Genomic DNA, 15,730 nt, shown 5'->3' with positions numbered 1-15,730 from the left:
CCTGCCTGTGGCAGGGGCGGATGGAGAGGGACCCTGCCTGGGGCCAGGGGAGCTGCAGGGCAGCACCGCCTCCCAGGGCCTCTGGCCTGTGTCTCTGGGGATGGGTGACGGATGGCTGAGCAGAGTAGCCCCCCACTGAGCACTGCCTGCCCAGCAAGGACACAGCTCAACATACCCAGCTGCAGGCGACCTCCATGCTGGGCCACAGCCCTTACTTCCTCCCTCCCCCAAAACTCCACCTACCTTCTACAATCCATTTATTTATAAAAATTCAACATTAAAAACACACCTAGGGGCCACTGCAAACCTGTGGAGCATGGCTCCAGCCCCTTCTGTCCCCAGACCCCCACAGCACACAGCTAGGGAGCAGATAGCCCCGTGCCGGGTCCTGCCTCCCCTCCCTCACTGCAGAGGGAGTGCGCAGCCTCTCTGGGACCTGGTGCATGGTCAGAGGGTCCGTGCCTGCTCTGCCATAGGTGTGAAAGCATAGCCCTGGTGCCTGGTCGGCACTGCGCAGGCAGGAGGAGCAGCCCCCCTGCCTCACTGCTGGAGCTGGGGGTTGGTGTGCACCAGCCACTCGATGGTTTCCAGCAGGTAGGCCATGCCGTAGTGCCGGGCGATGTTGTGGAAGACGTTGACGTGCTCCATGAAGGTCTGTGGAGAAGGGAGCAGGGAGGGAAGTAGGCGGCCCAGCACCCCTGGGTGGTGGGGGGGTCTCAGGAGGTGGCTGGGCAAAGCTGGTGAGTCAGCACAGCAGGGCCCCGGGGAAAAGCCATTAGAGAAGAGGCAGAGGAGGAACAGGGCAGCACAGGGCTCCGTGCTGGCCCCCTAGGAGCTGCTGGCATGGGACTGGGCTGGGCAGGAGGGTGCAGGCATACCTGGGAAGAGATGGTGAGGGTGAAGTCTCCAGCACAGCTGCAGTACACAGGCATGTGTGCCTCCTTCACGCCATGGCACTTCTTGCACACCTGGTAGCCAAGAAGTTTTTGGTGGACTAGGAGATGAAGCTAAGCCCCTCCGCCAGGGGCAGAGTGAACGTCTAGTTTCAGCCAGGCAGAAGACAGGCAGAGTGGGGGAGCCTTGCACTCACCAGGTCCTGCAGAACAAAAGCCATCAGCTTCTTCTGCAGGGCTTCCACCAGCGCTGCTTCAATGGCATTAGAGTCGTACTGTGCCTGGCAGCTGGAGCAGACCCAGCTGGGCAGCACCGACCCATCCTAGAAGCAAAGAGGAGGCAGGTGAGCACCAAGAATCCCAAGCACTGGGATGGCATAACTGGTTTCTGGAGAAGATGGAGCATAAGCCAAAGCCAAGGGATGCTCAGATCTGCCACCAGCAGCTAGAAAAGGAGGGGAACAGAAAATAGCCTTTAGGTGAGGCTGGTCACTGGCAGCAAGCAGACCTGCAAAGCAAAGGAGTAAAGAGAGAAGATGGGCAATGTGCTTGACCAGCCTCCATCATTGCCATGCTGGGGCCTCTGGTGTCCCCAGGAAGGAAGCTGCACCTGGGAGAGGGCAGGGTCCTTGCACAGGTCCAGGTCCCTGCAGAAGTTGCAGTTCCTGCAGATGACTTCAGGGAGCACGTAGGAGCGGCAAGGGTCCCGAAACTGGGCTTCTTCTGAGAACTCGCCCACCTCGATGAGCCGCAGCAGGTCCCGGCGCAGTTTGTTCACCTGGTTGGTTATGTTGGCATCCAGGGAGAGGACCTACAAGAATAAGAGCCAGGTAAGCCTGCCAGCAGAGAAGAGAGTGTCCTCACCAGGACAGCTCACATCCTCATGACCTCATACAGATGCAGGGCACAACAAACTGGTTGTAGTTCACTCCCAGAGGAAAGCTGTGGCAAATCTGAGCCATAGAAAAAGACCAGAATTTGAGCCCTGTCCACAAGCCTTCAAAAAAGGGGCCTGGCCCACCCTGCTGACCTTGCAAACGTATTTGATGAACTCCAGAGCAGGGTTGTTGAGCGGCAAGTAGGAGCCAGGCAGCACTGGGAACATGTCTGAAGGCTCAGTGGTATTACGAGAACCAGCCATCTTCTTCTGGATCTTCTGAGTGATGGTGAAGAAGCTCTGGGTGAGCTCATTGGCCACATAATCCTGCGAGAAGGTAATCATACCTAGAGAGATGGAGCAGGGAGCACTTGAGCTGTATGGTGGCACATGGGGACAGTAAAGGGGGTGGCTCTCTACCTGCACCAGAGCTGTCCTGCGGCTTGGCACTCACCAGGCATGGCCCCCATCTCCCCCAGCACCTCCTGGGACACCTGGCTGGTGGTCCTCCTCTTGACAGGGGTGGTCCCGGGGGCGTTGCGCCGCAGCTCCTCCTTCATGTTGTGGTACACGGCCACGATGTAGGCTGGGGAGACACGGACAAGGCTCCAGCTCCAGTACGCACCAGCAGCCGCCCCACTGCAGGCTCTTCCTGGCCCCAGGGAGACAAGCGATCGTCCCCTCCCTGGGACAGCTCACCCGGAGGGGACAGCTCACCCGACACAATCATCAGGAAATAGCTCTGGCAGGAGGCGGCCTGGGGCAGGTACTGTGCGATGTTCCAACTGTTCTCCAGCAGCTCCTCCACGTTGGGCTCCCCTTCCTCCTCCTCCTCTTCCCCTGCTGCCACATCCTCCTCTTCCTCGCTGTCCTCCTCCTCCAACACTTGCTTCTTGCTGGTGTCCTTCTGGAGTAGCCAGCAATATTGCAGCAGTTCCTTGTGCCCAGCCAAGACCTCCCCACTCAGCTCAACCCCCAGCACACTGCTCCTGGGGGAACTGAGCATTACTCTCATCTTACCTCTCCATAGTGGACACGAGAATCCACTTTTCCCTTGATGCCTCCATAATTTGCTGGATCCATCCAGAGCAGGAACTCCCAGCAGCGGGAGAAGGAGATGGTCAGAGAGTGGAAGATCTCCTTGGAGTGGATGCTGCATGGAAGAGACTGTGGTCACCCACAGCTTCGGTATCATCTCTAGTTCAGAGCCTTCTCCATGGGACACCACAGGGAGAAGGTGGTGCTGGCAAGGAGAAAGGGGTTCACCTCTCCCATCTGACCACTGGCAGGGACCCCAGGGGAAGCCACGCCTGAGGAATCTTGGCTCCCTGTGCTTCTGTTGAGGTGCCTGTACCATGGCTGGGATGTTGAGAGCCAGCCAGGGGGGAAGGTGTTGGGCACTGGACGTTTTCCTGAAAGTCTCTTATGGATTGAATCCTACGAGTATTCTTGGAATACTTCCTATAGAGGAAAGCTAAGGGACAGAACCCTACTCAAAGGATGACAGCAAGAGAACTGAGCAGCCTTGGCCCTTCAGTAGCTTTGCCAAATAAAGTGAAATTCAATGCTGAGGCCTGTCAAAAGGCAAATAATCACAGCATGGTTTGGGTTGGAAGGGACCTTAAAGCTCCCCAGTCCAACCCCTGCCATGGGCAGGGACACCTCCACCAGCCCAGGCTGCTCAAAGCCTCGTCCAACCTGGCCTTGGACACTGCCAGGGAGGGGACATCACAGCTTCTCTGGGCAACCTGGGCCAGTGTCTCACCACCCGCACAGGAAAGAATTTCTTCCTAATGTCTAATCTAAATCTGCCCTCTCAGTCTGAAACCATCATTCCTCATTCTATCACTGCATGCCCTTGTAAAACCAGCATCATCCTTCCTGGCCCCGAGCCCTGCCTTGGCTCCATCATCCAGGAGATGCATCTCCAGGCCCAGCTCAGCAAGCGCGCCCCACCTGTTGATGATGTACTCCATGTAGCTGATGGCGTCCTTGATGCGCCGCTTCTTGGTGCACAGAATGATCCGGTTGAAGTTGGCATAAACCACCGAGGCGCCCAGACGCTTGAACTCGGCCACCAGCCTGCAGACAGGGCACAGAGCGGGAGTCAGGGCACAGGGAGGCAAAGCCCGAGGAGCAGATGCAACCTGCGGAGGATGCCATGATCCCGCAGTCAGCAGTCAAGCACATTAGTGATGCTAAGCACAGGAGCTCACCCAGACATTATGGAAGGTCCAACCTCTGCCTACCTCTCTGAAGACTGTGGCAGAGAGGAGTGACTGTGGGTGCCAACAGCATCCTGGTCACTAACGCCATGCCTGCCCCTTTCCCATTCACCAGCCTGCTTGTTTCAGGTCTCACTTACTGCAGGAAAATCTTCTTCATCATGTTATGGAGTGTGCGGTGCAGCGCCGGGTCATAGAGCAGGGAGGAAGGAGAACGGAGCCAGCGGTAGAAGTGAATGACCTGGTTGTCTGCGTAGATGTTGTGGTACTGTGTGATCTCCTTCACCCAGCTCACCACCATGCTCTTCAGGATCCTACCAGGGATCAGAGACCAGTATCACCCCACAAGCCCTGAGTGACCCCTTCCGTTCTCGAGACAGGGACACGTTTTCCGATACAACAGAGGATTCAGAGCAGAAACTCTGCCAGATGTGTGAGCTCTCAGCACATAAGCCACAGGGTAAATATGTGCCTCTATAACCTGGTGGAACATGAGGAAAGGAGAAACAGGAAAGGGCAAAGACTTCACCAATACCCCCATACAGCTGCTGGCTGAGCCACCAGGCAGTTCTGAGCCCAGGATCTTCAAATGTCTGTTGGAGAAGATGCCAGCCCTTCACTTCCAGACCTGAATTTATATTTAGAGCATCCCACAAACCCCATTGCTGGCACAAGTCTGGGAAAAGCTAGAGCCAGGAGGGAATGAGAGGCAGGGCCCCCAAGGGGACCTGCTAGGATGGAGACCAGATGCTCCAGCTCTTGCTGGCTCCTAGAGCCATACCTGAAAGTGTTGGAGCAGAGGGCGGTTTCGTCATAGCTGGCTGGGATGTTGGCAGCTTGGTTCCCTGTCACCATGTCTTCTAGGGATGCCTGCTGAATCACGTCAAAGCTGATGCTCATGCTGGACCCTCCTTCCATGTCGTTTACATGGTGGGACTGCAACACCGTGTTCACAGCCAGGCTCTGGATGTCCAGCTCCAGACACACTAACAGTAAACACAACCTCTCAGCAGGCAGGCAGGGCAGGGGACTGACAAGGACACCCTCCCTGCCCCTCTGCCAGAAGTGCCTTTCACAGTTGTGATCACCCTTTCACACGGGTGATCTATTGGTGTTGCTGCACTGAGTGGGGAGATGCTTTCACAGCCATGAATGCCTTGACTGGCACTTGTCTTCCAACACGATCTGGACCTACTAACCCGCTGAGGACCACCAGTTTTTTGTGGAAGCTGCAGCAGAGGAGCTCGGAAGAACTGACTATCACTTAAGCTGCTTCTGTCTCTGAGAAAGACCTGTCCTAGGGTCAGCAGGGATGACCAGCTGAGCTCCTCTGTCCTTGGGCTGACACACCGCAGGTTGTTTTCTGAGTGCTGCTATTGGCAGCCATGAATTGGGAAAGAATCTGCATTCGTATGCCCGCTCACATTGCAGATGAGACCTCCCTGCCCCAGGACGTGCCCCTTGCATGCACCTTGCCTAGATTGCTGCTGAAATGAGAAAGCTGCTCGTGACTATGGGCAACACAGAGACTCTTTGGAGACCACATCCATCCCTCTACAGGGTTTGCAGAGCAGGATCGATCCAGCTTCACCCATGCTCTGCGCTCACACCCAACTCCCTCCTCACCTGTGGAGTAGCACCCAGGGTTGTTTATCTCCACAGAGGCTTTCTCATCAAACTCCATGACGAGGCGGTTGTCATCGGCCTCCTTACCCCCCAGGTCTGGGCGGGCTGTGAGCGACAGCCAAAGCAAGTGGTTGTGACGACGGAGGTGGCGTGAGAAGAAGAGGTCAGAGCCGAAGGTGGAGATGTCATCAGGGAGGTTCCCAATGGGGATGTGGTAGTACCTAGGGCACAGAGAGGTGAATGGTCACCAGGGTCAGCACAGCTGCAGAGAAGACACGGACTCCTGCCTGGGACAGGGGACAAGCAGCCTCCTGTGGTCCCATCAAGGGCATGGGGAACGCAGTTGGCCCTAGGTACCTGCTCATCTCGAAAGCCTGGGAGAGGCAGGTGTCCAGGTTGAGGTAGTGGCGGATCATGCGGCGAGCAGCATGGCGCTGCCAGTCCAGGACCGAGTAGCTGATGTCATCTACCAGCCGGATGGGGACTAAGGGGAACTCTTCAATGATGGGGATCCCACTCGCCAGCCCTTTCAGGTCCCAGTTAGACCAATGATGGGGACCCCCCTCGCCAGCCGTTTCAGGTCCCAGTTAGACTGCACTGCCACCAGTGTGGGGCCCCGGCGCTCGTCCTGCACCAAGGAGAAGAGGACACATCCTGGTGCACCCCTCCATTGAGTGCCTCTGATTTTTTTTTGAAACTGGCAGTGCTGCATGCCCTGTCCCCACAGCAGGTTCCCACAATGGGGACAGCACACCTCAGCACTCCTGAAGCACCCATCTCCATGAAAGCAGCTCTCTAGCTGAGTGCAAGGATGGGGGGAGATACTGAGGTAGCCTCACCACTGGCACTGCCCTAGGCAAGCCAACCCAAGCAAGACAAAGCCTTTGAGCAACACCCACTTCTACCCTTGTCCTTCGGGCCAGCAGCTACGTGCAGGCGCTGCTGAAACTGGTGCACCAGTGCCTTCCCCAGCATCCTCTCCTTCTCACGTGCCTGCATGGATGGGGTCCCACAGGGACCTTCTTCACACCTTCATCTCACCTTGTAGCCCAGCAGCAGCCGCTGGATGGCTCTGTAGATGGCCTTGGGGTCTGTCTCAGCACGCACTTCGAAGGTGTGCTTGTCTGGGGGAAGCAGCTCTTCACCCACCTTTTCCAGAAGTGCACTGCGCTCTGCCGAGAAGAGGGTGGTGAGATTCGGCATCTGGTTGCTGCGTACCTGCGCCCAAGGAAGGAAGCTTTAAAGGTCATCTAGTCCAACCCTCCTGCCATCAGCAGGGACATCTTCAATTAGATCAGGTTGCCCAGAGCTCTGGCTAACTTGACCTTGAATGTTTCCAGGAATGGGGCATCTACCACCTCTCTGGGCAACCAGTGTCAGTGTCTCATCACCCTCATCATAAAACATTTTGCGCTTTTATCTAGTCTGAATCTCCCCTCTGGCTTAAATAATTTTAACGGTTTAAAACCATTACCCCTTGTCCTATCGCTACAGGCCCTACTAAAAAGTTCATCCCCATCTTTCCTGTAGTCCTTTCAGGTATAGGAAGGTTGCTCCAAGGTCTCCCTGGAGCCTTCTCTTCTCCAGGCTGAACAATCCCAACTCTCTCAGCCTGTCCCCACTGGGGAGGTGCTCCAGCCCTTTGATCATCTTTGTGGCCTCCTCTGGACTCACTCCAACAGCTTCATGTCCTTCTTATATTAAAGGTCCCAGAACTGGACGCAGTACTGCAAGTGGGGGGTCTCACGAGAGCAGAGTAGAGGGGCAGAATCCCCTCCCCTCACCCTGCTGGCCATGGTGCTTTTGGTGCAGCCCAGGATATGCTTGGCTTTCTGAGATGCAAGTGCACATTGCTGGCTCATGTCCAGCTTTTCATCCCCCAGCAACCCCAGTCCCCCAGCCTTACCTTGTCCAGCACAAAGACGGCAGCTTTGCGCTGTGAGGGGATGAAGAGGCCCAAGAGCGCCTTGCTGCCCTGGGCACTGTGGTAGAGGTAGATGTGGCGAATGCTTCCTAGGGACACAGAGCATAGAGCATCAGTGGTACTCACAGACACTGGGTGCCCCAGGAGCCCCTCTCCCAGGGTGCCTTACCTGGCTCCAGGTAAGCAAACTGGGCCAGTGAGCGCATCTCCAGCTGCTCAATGTCAAAGGTTTCAGCCTCTCGCCCTGTCAGGTGCCTGATGAGCTGCCTACTGACCATGCATACGCAGCCCAGGTGGATCAGGGCACGGAGGAGGAGCGGCACCTGGAATGATGGGGAGATGTGGTGAAACAGCCTTCTGCTACCAAACTCCTTTTGGGGGTTTCAGACCTAAAACAACCTGGCTTAAAAACCACAGGCAGGATATACCTGCAGTGCCTCCAGCATGAGTTTGGTATTATCACCCTTGCCAGTGCTGGAGATGCAGAACAGCTATCTTAATTCTTAATTCACATGTGTTCCTATCGAGCCCCAGATCCAGCAGCAGGTACTTTGGGGGAGATGTGGAGTGATATCTGGGCAGTCATGCAGCTCTGCAACTTGTGGTTTGCCACTTCCTTGAGACAAAGGCTTCCTCTGAACCACCAGATAAATGGCACAGTAGAATATCCACCACTGATTTGCTCTGTCTTACTAACTCTACAGCTGCAAACTCCTGAATGACTTGCTGTGGAACCTAGTCCCAGACAGTGAGATGCAATAAACACCCCTTGCCTAATCATGCTTCCCTCATGCCAGTTTTGATTTTATGGACCCCTAATGCCTCCCATTTTCAGATCTCTTTAGCAAGCCAAAGCACTCCCCTGTCCCTGAGTCCCATTCCTCCAAGGAAGCCACTCCCTCCCTCACATCCTCCTCATCATTTTCCTTCCTTAGTCCTGCTACATGTTTTGGAGACCATGTTCAGAATTGCACTGCAGATGTTTAAAGGTCAAGAGAGATGCTTTCCTTGCCCGGGGCTGTGTCCAGCTGGGCTCTCTGTATCTCTGAGGATGGAAACACCACAATCTGGGCAACCTGCTTGACCACCCTTGTCCTACTTAGGCAAAGACTTCTGATCCATGATAATGCTATACTGCATTCAAGTAGCAAATTCACTTGCCTTTAATCTGTCTTTAACATATACCTCTACTTTTACAATGGTGCAACCTACTCTACCACTTCCATATGTCAGGCCCTGACACCATGATGTCTCATTGATTAAATTCCTGACACCAGGTTTGAGCTGCTGAACAAACCAGTGTCCTCATTAGAACCAGGCATCCCAGTTTCCTGTCTCCATTTTCAGGCTTTCAGCATTAATAGAACTGGTAAATTTAATTTTGGCTTGATTGCTTTGTACTGAACTTCATGTAGGTTGTTTTCGCTCTTCCTTTCTTTCTTTCTTTCAAGTTATATCCTGTTCTTCTTTCTAAAGTTGTTATAACCTTCTTTTAGAGGACAGGGCACTCAGACCTGTGTACAACTCTACACATTGGGTTTTCCCTCATCTTTACCCCTTTTACGGTTCAAACACAAGCAGGCTGGTTCTGGTTTGGTTTGGAGGAAGACCACCCTTTCTGCTCAAATGCTTTCTTTCTCAAAAGTTTCCCAAGTCCAAATAAACCAACTCCCCTTTCCCTGATGTGCTTTAAACCATGCCGACATGTGGTATTGCTGCCCATATGACCATAGGTATATTCCCGAGTACTCAGCTGTGCAGTGTCATTGATTTTTGGTGTCTCACAAAGTTGTTGATTTTCAAGTGCCAGGTGTCCTCCTGTGCCACTGGCACTCAGACTAACAAGCTACCACTCAGCTATCCTTAAAGATGAGCATCTGGATGTTACCTGCGTCTCATACACCCCCTCGATGTCCGGAGCAGAGAGGTCCGCATTGATTTCATTGATGTGCTCCTGGTACATGTCTTCAGAGACAGAGTATTCATACAGGTTGTAAACTAAGTTTGAGCGGGGCAGGATCCTGTTCACCTGCCAAGGCAAGGGACACGCTTAGGAGGGCACGTCACACCAGGTGGCACCACTGCTGGGAGCTAGGGCATCTCTAAGGGCTGCAAGGAGCTAGGGTCTGAGCCAGCCCAGCTCCCGGCACTCCTCTCTCCTAAGGAAAGCAGTGGTTTATGCTCATGCATGTTGCAAACTCCCACAATAGAGAACCTGCTGTCTGAGCAGGCTGGGATTAGCAGAGGAACCAGGGACTGGATGAGGTGCATCCATGGGGTGGGAGAGCAAGGCCCTGTAAGGCAGATGTTTGTAATATCTGCTTGCAGCAGAGCAGAAGCATCTTATCACAATGTACATGGCTGTTTCCCCTTCCAGAAGGGGCAGGTCCTCACCTTCTTGTAGGCTGTTCCCTCCTCTGGCTTTGGGACACGTTGGTTGACGTAGAAGACTCGGGGGATGCTAAGCCTGATGCAGTGGAGGTCGCTCCCAATCACTGCCCACAGCCTGAACAGCCCGGGCTGGCTGGTCTCAGCGATCTGCAGGACATGGGGGTAACAAAGAAAACGTTAACATGGAGATCTGACATGTTACTGGTGTTTACAGCTAAGTTGCATAGCACTTCGTGGAACTACATGGACAGCTGGTGGCCACGAAGAGAGTAGGGGGCTTAAAGAGTCACCAGTCACAGCGCTGGAGTCCCTATGTCCTGCTACTGGCAGATCTACATGCATGTCCCAGATTGCCCACCAAGAATGACCCTGTAGGCTCCTGTTTCCATACAGACATACATGAGCCCGAGGCTTTGTAGCCCCACCCAGCCTCCCCAGGGTTAACACCAGAGTGGCACTGGGGTCAGCAGTTCCTGAGCATCACCGTTTGACCACAGATAGCGTAGATGCGAGGCTTACACCTCAAGCTGCCGTTCATGGCAAGTTCCCTCCCTGGTACCTGCACAATCTGCCAGGGCAAGTCCAAGATGCTGCGCGCCGTCCTGCGCAGGTAGCTGCTCAGCCCCTTGGAGAGGGCATCGCGGACCGCTCCTCCACCCGCTGCCCCCTCGCCATTCTCCAGACGCCGCCTCTTCCGCCGCTCCCGCCGCTGCCGAGCTTGCAGCTCCCACTTCTTCTGGTGGTAGCGCAGCCAGACCAGTCGCTCTTCCTGCATGCGGTGGACAGCATATGTGAGACGAGCCAGAGACCAGCACAGGCCTCCCAGCCCCCCAACATTGAGTCCTCCATCCCCCAGCTCCACATCATGTCCCTGCCCCAGCTATGAAGCCACCACTGCCCTCCTTTTCTCCATCAGTAGCTATATTTCTCCTTGTAGCCCTGAGCCACAGGCGTGCAGGGAGTTTCAGGAGATTCACAAGCTGCTTGGGTGGACGAGCACAGCCTCAGGGCAACTCCTGCCCAGTCTACTCACCTTGGTGGTACCCAGGAGTGGTGGTGGACCCAGGATCTCTCGCCAGGACTGGGATAGCTCCAGGTATTGGGACATGTGCTGGCTTTCCTCTGCTGCAGGGACTCGCTTCCGCTTATTTGCGATGGGGACCAGTGGCTGAAGGGTCTTGACAGCCCCAAAGTCCTCTATGTCACCAATCTGCGAGCGGGGCGTCCCCTCCAGTGGCTGGTTGGCAAGGACCTGAGGGAGCAAGGACAGCAGGAGGATGTGGGTTGCAGAAGAGCCCCACCAGCACAGCCAGCACCCTCCTCTCACCCTCTTTACCTGTCTCTTGCCTTCCAAAGTAAAGAGCTCATTGATTTTTTTCTGTTTATACACATCATTCTTCTCCAGGAGTTTCTTGTGGAGCCAGTCAGGGTGCCGGACACGCGGCACGGGGTTCTTTACCTGGAGAGCATCTCCAAATCACACCGAGTCCCCCAACCAAAGCTCTCCTCCTGCCCCCCGCACTGCCCCATACCTGCTGCAGGGCTGCGGGAATGGTGATGATTTTCTGGATGGTGCTGCCCAGTCTCTCAATGTAGTAGTCCCAGTCCAGGATCTGTGAAGACAGCAGAGTAGTGGGAAGCAAAGAAAACTGAGCAGAAGGCCACCAGATACAGGATCAAGCACCTCCCCAGGACCCCCCACTCCCAGCATCGCACTTTGCAAGCACAAGTAGCCACTGCAAGGGACGAGCCCTTGACCCAGAGTGGGGGCCATCCGCAGGGATGCCCCACTCACCGCACGGATGTTGAAGTCCTGCAGTGAGGGGCTCTTCAGCCATTTTCGGAGGTAGTGTTTGCGCACGCTGGGCTCAGCTTGGAAGATGGCAAGGGGGATGGCCCTGGGGAAGGCAGGAAAGCAGTTGTTACCCTCTCAGCACAAGGTCCAGACAGCACACGATCGCTTCTCCCAGCCTGCAGAGACCCTCCAGGCTTTTCCTCCCACCCCTCTGAGGCCACTGTTCAGCAGCAGATCATCTTGCTCATGGTCTGAGCCATCAGACAGGTGATCACTTGGCCACCACACCAACTCGCTCACCTCCTGCTACTCTGCCCTTCCCTTCTTGATTGCCCCTCACTGACAAAAGCCCTGGCCTCTCCAGACGAGGTTACCTCTCGGTGACCGGAGACCCTTCTGGTTTCTTTGAAATTATGAACCGGCAGCTCAGCCCTGCATCCTTCACCATCTGGTCCCCCAGGAACTCTGCCAGGCGCTTGGCAGTGCTGATGGAGGTGGACTTCTGCTCCCCATAGTCCTCCAGCTTGCGTGACATGGACCGGTTCTCCGAGATCAGCTCAAACAGCTCCGAATCAGGCATGTTGGCAGCCTGAAAGGGAGGTAGAAACCCCAAAGCTAGCAAGAACCCAATGATCAAACCAGATACGAGGAGCACCTCCACCCAGTTGGTGTGGGTCTTTATGTGGAGCCTGGAAATTGCTACCTGTTGCAGCTGCCAACGTGACCTAGTGAAAAGGGAAAGCGTGGGTTTGAGGCTTGTATGGCTTTGTGCCATGGCTGGGCTGTGGCAGCACTGCTTTGCATTGCACACATAAAGTAGTTTGGCTCACCAAGATCTTGTACTCATTGAAAATGGAAGGACCCAACCAGGCTCCCAGTCCCTTTCATCCCCCCAGTTTCTTGTATTTTCTCTGCTCTCCCCAGTAATCATACAGCTGATGTTTCTGTGCTCCTCATAAAACACTCTGCAGGCAAGTGGCTCTGTCATTCTTATGCCCTCAGCCAATGTCCTTGGGGGATGAGGGCCACCAGACCAGCTCCACATGACTGGAGAAGGACATCACACACCCACGATTACGGCTGAATGAAGAGCCCTTCCACTAAAAGACACTAAACAGCAGCCCTAAAGAAACAAAGCAGCAGAAATAAGATGGATATGATCATCAGAGGCACAGTGGACCTCCTACTCTGTGCAAGCAAAGTCCACCCTCCCCACAGTGCCCACCCAACCAGTTCTGACACTTCCTCTCCAGCTCCACCTCGGGAGCACAGATGTGCTGAGCTGCGCTTACCTTGCTGTAGAGCACATCCAGCCAGTAATCAGCCACCTTGGCCACAGAAGCATAGACCTCCTCCAGGGTGCTGCCTTTCAGAAAGGCTTCAAATACAGAAGACTGGAATATCTTCACCAGCTGCAGTTCTCCCCGGCGCTTCACCTCAAATCCCTTCAGCTCAGCCAGGGACCCGTCCTCATTGAATACCGCATACCTAGGAGACACAGCGTGGGCAAGACCCGGCCTGTGCCAAGGGACACGTCCTCTAGGATCCCCCTGGTGTCCCTCCTGCCAGGGAGCTCCTCCCCATGCCACCATAGTGCATTCAACAGAGCTGCGGTGCTCTGCGCTGGATGATCTCAGAATATCTGCCTCAGCCAAACCAAGCCCTACCAACCATTTCAGTCTGGTCTGCAGAAAGCACATCAGCTTCTGCCTCAGCTCATCCATGCCAACTGTGTGAAATCTTAGTTGCACACAGGTAAAGGGTGGGAGGTGAGAGCCTGGGTGGGGAAATAGAGGAAGTTATTAGGAAGAGGTTTAGAGATGAAAAGGAAGATTTGTCAGCTTCAGAAAGGGAAGCACCTAGGAGAAGCATTACTAGAGTTATGTGAGCTCCTGAGAGATGGGAAGGCAGGAACTGATGAGTGTAAACAGATTAGGTTGAATATAAGCATCATGAGAAGGCCTCAGAAGGAAAGTCAAAGTTCTCCTGCATGCCTCAGATCATGTCTGGTCATCAAGTTGGAGAAGTGTTGTTTTGCTGTTACATTCTAAAATTTATTGCCATGTTATGGCACTGGAGACAAGTACATAGCTGGATTCAACGATGATCTGGTGTAAGGCACTCGGCATTTAAAGCCAGCGAATCAAGTCTGCTTGCCAGCTCCAGGGGCAAGGACCAATGTGCCCCACATGCACAAAGGGAAAGAGACCCTCAGTCTGTTATCTGGGGAAAGAGATACTATTCCAAGCTTTGAAATCTCACCTTTTCTTCAGCTTCTTGCCCTCCTCCTTGGAAGCTGGGAGGATCATGGCCAGGTATGGTCCATCCACTTCAAAAAAGATGCTGTTCTCCGAGTGGGTGACATAGGTGAGAGAGGCTGGGTCCTGCAGTTCCTGGTACTGATCGTTGGTGAAGCCTTCCTATGGGCACAGCCCCAGGAGAACAGCTTCACTCAGCCACCCAGTTGATTACATCAGGAGATGCCCCTGGGGCACACCCTACCCAGGGGGTCACTAAGCACCCCTCTGAAAGCGATGGCACAATTTAGGACTCAAAAAATCAAAACATATGACGTGCCCATTGACAAAAAAAAATGCTTTGGACCCTAAAATTATGGTTTTTTGTCTTACAAAGCTGAAGCAAGCAGAGGACAGGTTTAGACCTTGCTCTAGTCTGGACTCCCTGCCTGCACAGGTAAGCCTTAGCCCTGCTCTCACACACCACCCTCTGCTTAAGCAATGTCTGAGCCTCTTCCTCTGCTCAGAGGCTCTCCAGGGCAGAGAGCAGTTGTGTACCGTGCAGGGCCATCAGCCCCCACCTCCCGCTCGCTACTCGGGGAGCAGAGATGAGAGAGTCCTCCCTTGTCAGTCCTCCACCTCCTTTTCCCCAGGCTACAGAGCTGGCCTGGATGGGGTCCACGCTCACCTTCACCAGGATGTTCAGCATGGCACCTGGGTAGGAGATTGTCACCTTCGGTTTCTTTGCACTGGTTGACTTTATGACAAAGTTCTCCGGGAAGCTGTTGGGGAGGACACACCAAATCCCATCGGTATCCAGTTCCAGAGGTCTCCTAAGGACAGAAGGAAGGTCACTGTCAGGAGTGGAGGACAGGTGAGGATCAGCTCTGTGTCCCCCATGAAGGCAGAGGCAGCCTCTTGCATCCACTCTCCAGTCCCCTCTGCAAAGAAACCCTCATAACACAACAGAATAGCCACCGCAGTGTCTGAAATCTGAAACTTCAACATTAACTGCTGAAAGCCCAGGTGTGTAACATGCTCCCACATCTGTTCCAGATGCAGACAGACCTTTCTTCCCCAGCTCAGCACGTACCCGATCTGCTCGATCAGTTCCCTGGCCTGGGTGATAATATTTGCTCCCGTGAAGCAGACGATGCCAGCCATTTCCATGGAGTACCAGCGAGCTCTGCGAGCAGAGGAAACAAAGTGAAGTGTTCCCTCCCAAACCCAGCTACAGAAAGGGCAGGAGGACCTCAGAGGAGGAAGGGCAAGAAACACATCAACACTAGCCATTGGTAGATTGCTCTCCTTGCCCTAGTTATGATGCCTCAGAAAAGCTGGAAGCACTAACAGACAGGATTCCCATCACTTATGCCCAACACTTAATGTCTGGCAGGAGCCTCCAGGATGAGAAGTCAGTGGCAGAAACACGAGGAGAGTGCTACAGGCAGCACTCACCTTCATCCTGGTGCTTCAGAAGCAAGTGAAGCAAGTACAGCCTCAAGTGACAATCCCAGTGTCCAGCGGACCCCAGCATCCCCCCATGGGAAGACTCACCCTTTCCGCATGACGTAGCCATAAAAAGAGTTGAGGATGCACTTGTGGGCCAGCTGCAGGGAGTCATACAGGATTTCCATGTTCTTGCAGCGCTTCACTTCAGAGGCGTCTCCTGTCTCCACTGCTGCAGACAGCTTCTTCTTCCACACCTGCAAGCCACAGGCAGAGGTGCCTCTAACACCAGAGGCAGTGTAGGCCCACTGAT

General features: G+C 54.4%; 1 protein-coding gene across 1 annotated transcript; it reads right to left on the bottom strand.

The window, feature by feature from the left end:
* Positions 1 to 540: 540 nt before the first annotated feature.
* POLE (polymerase (DNA directed), epsilon, catalytic subunit) lies at positions 541 to 15,674 on the bottom strand (the record flags this gene model as incomplete). The annotated part of the gene is made up of 30 exons (XM_010186298.1): positions 541 to 654; positions 879 to 968; positions 1,091 to 1,216; positions 1,504 to 1,704; positions 1,924 to 2,117; positions 2,225 to 2,356; positions 2,488 to 2,677; positions 2,791 to 2,923; positions 3,727 to 3,852; positions 4,136 to 4,309; positions 4,777 to 4,981; positions 5,622 to 5,842; positions 5,979 to 6,147; positions 6,195 to 6,249; positions 6,663 to 6,839; positions 7,528 to 7,634; positions 7,715 to 7,868; positions 9,434 to 9,574; positions 9,940 to 10,083; positions 10,496 to 10,705; positions 10,970 to 11,188; positions 11,273 to 11,395; positions 11,469 to 11,549; positions 11,732 to 11,834; positions 12,106 to 12,320; positions 13,024 to 13,219; positions 13,994 to 14,151; positions 14,657 to 14,801; positions 15,062 to 15,154; positions 15,526 to 15,674. Coding segments are annotated over 30 exons (4,545 nt in total), but the record flags the coding sequence as incomplete, so codon positions are not given.
* Between the last annotated feature and the right edge of the window lie 56 nt (positions 15,675 to 15,730).

Source organism: Mesitornis unicolor, unplaced genomic scaffold, assembly GCF_000695765.1.
Source record: "Mesitornis unicolor isolate BGI_N332 unplaced genomic scaffold, ASM69576v1 scaffold5646, whole genome shotgun sequence".
Classification (NCBI taxonomy): Eukaryota; Metazoa; Chordata; class Aves; order Mesitornithiformes; family Mesitornithidae; genus Mesitornis; species Mesitornis unicolor.
Note: the sequence above shows the minus strand (reverse complement) of the source record. Positions and strands in the feature narration are given on the sequence as shown.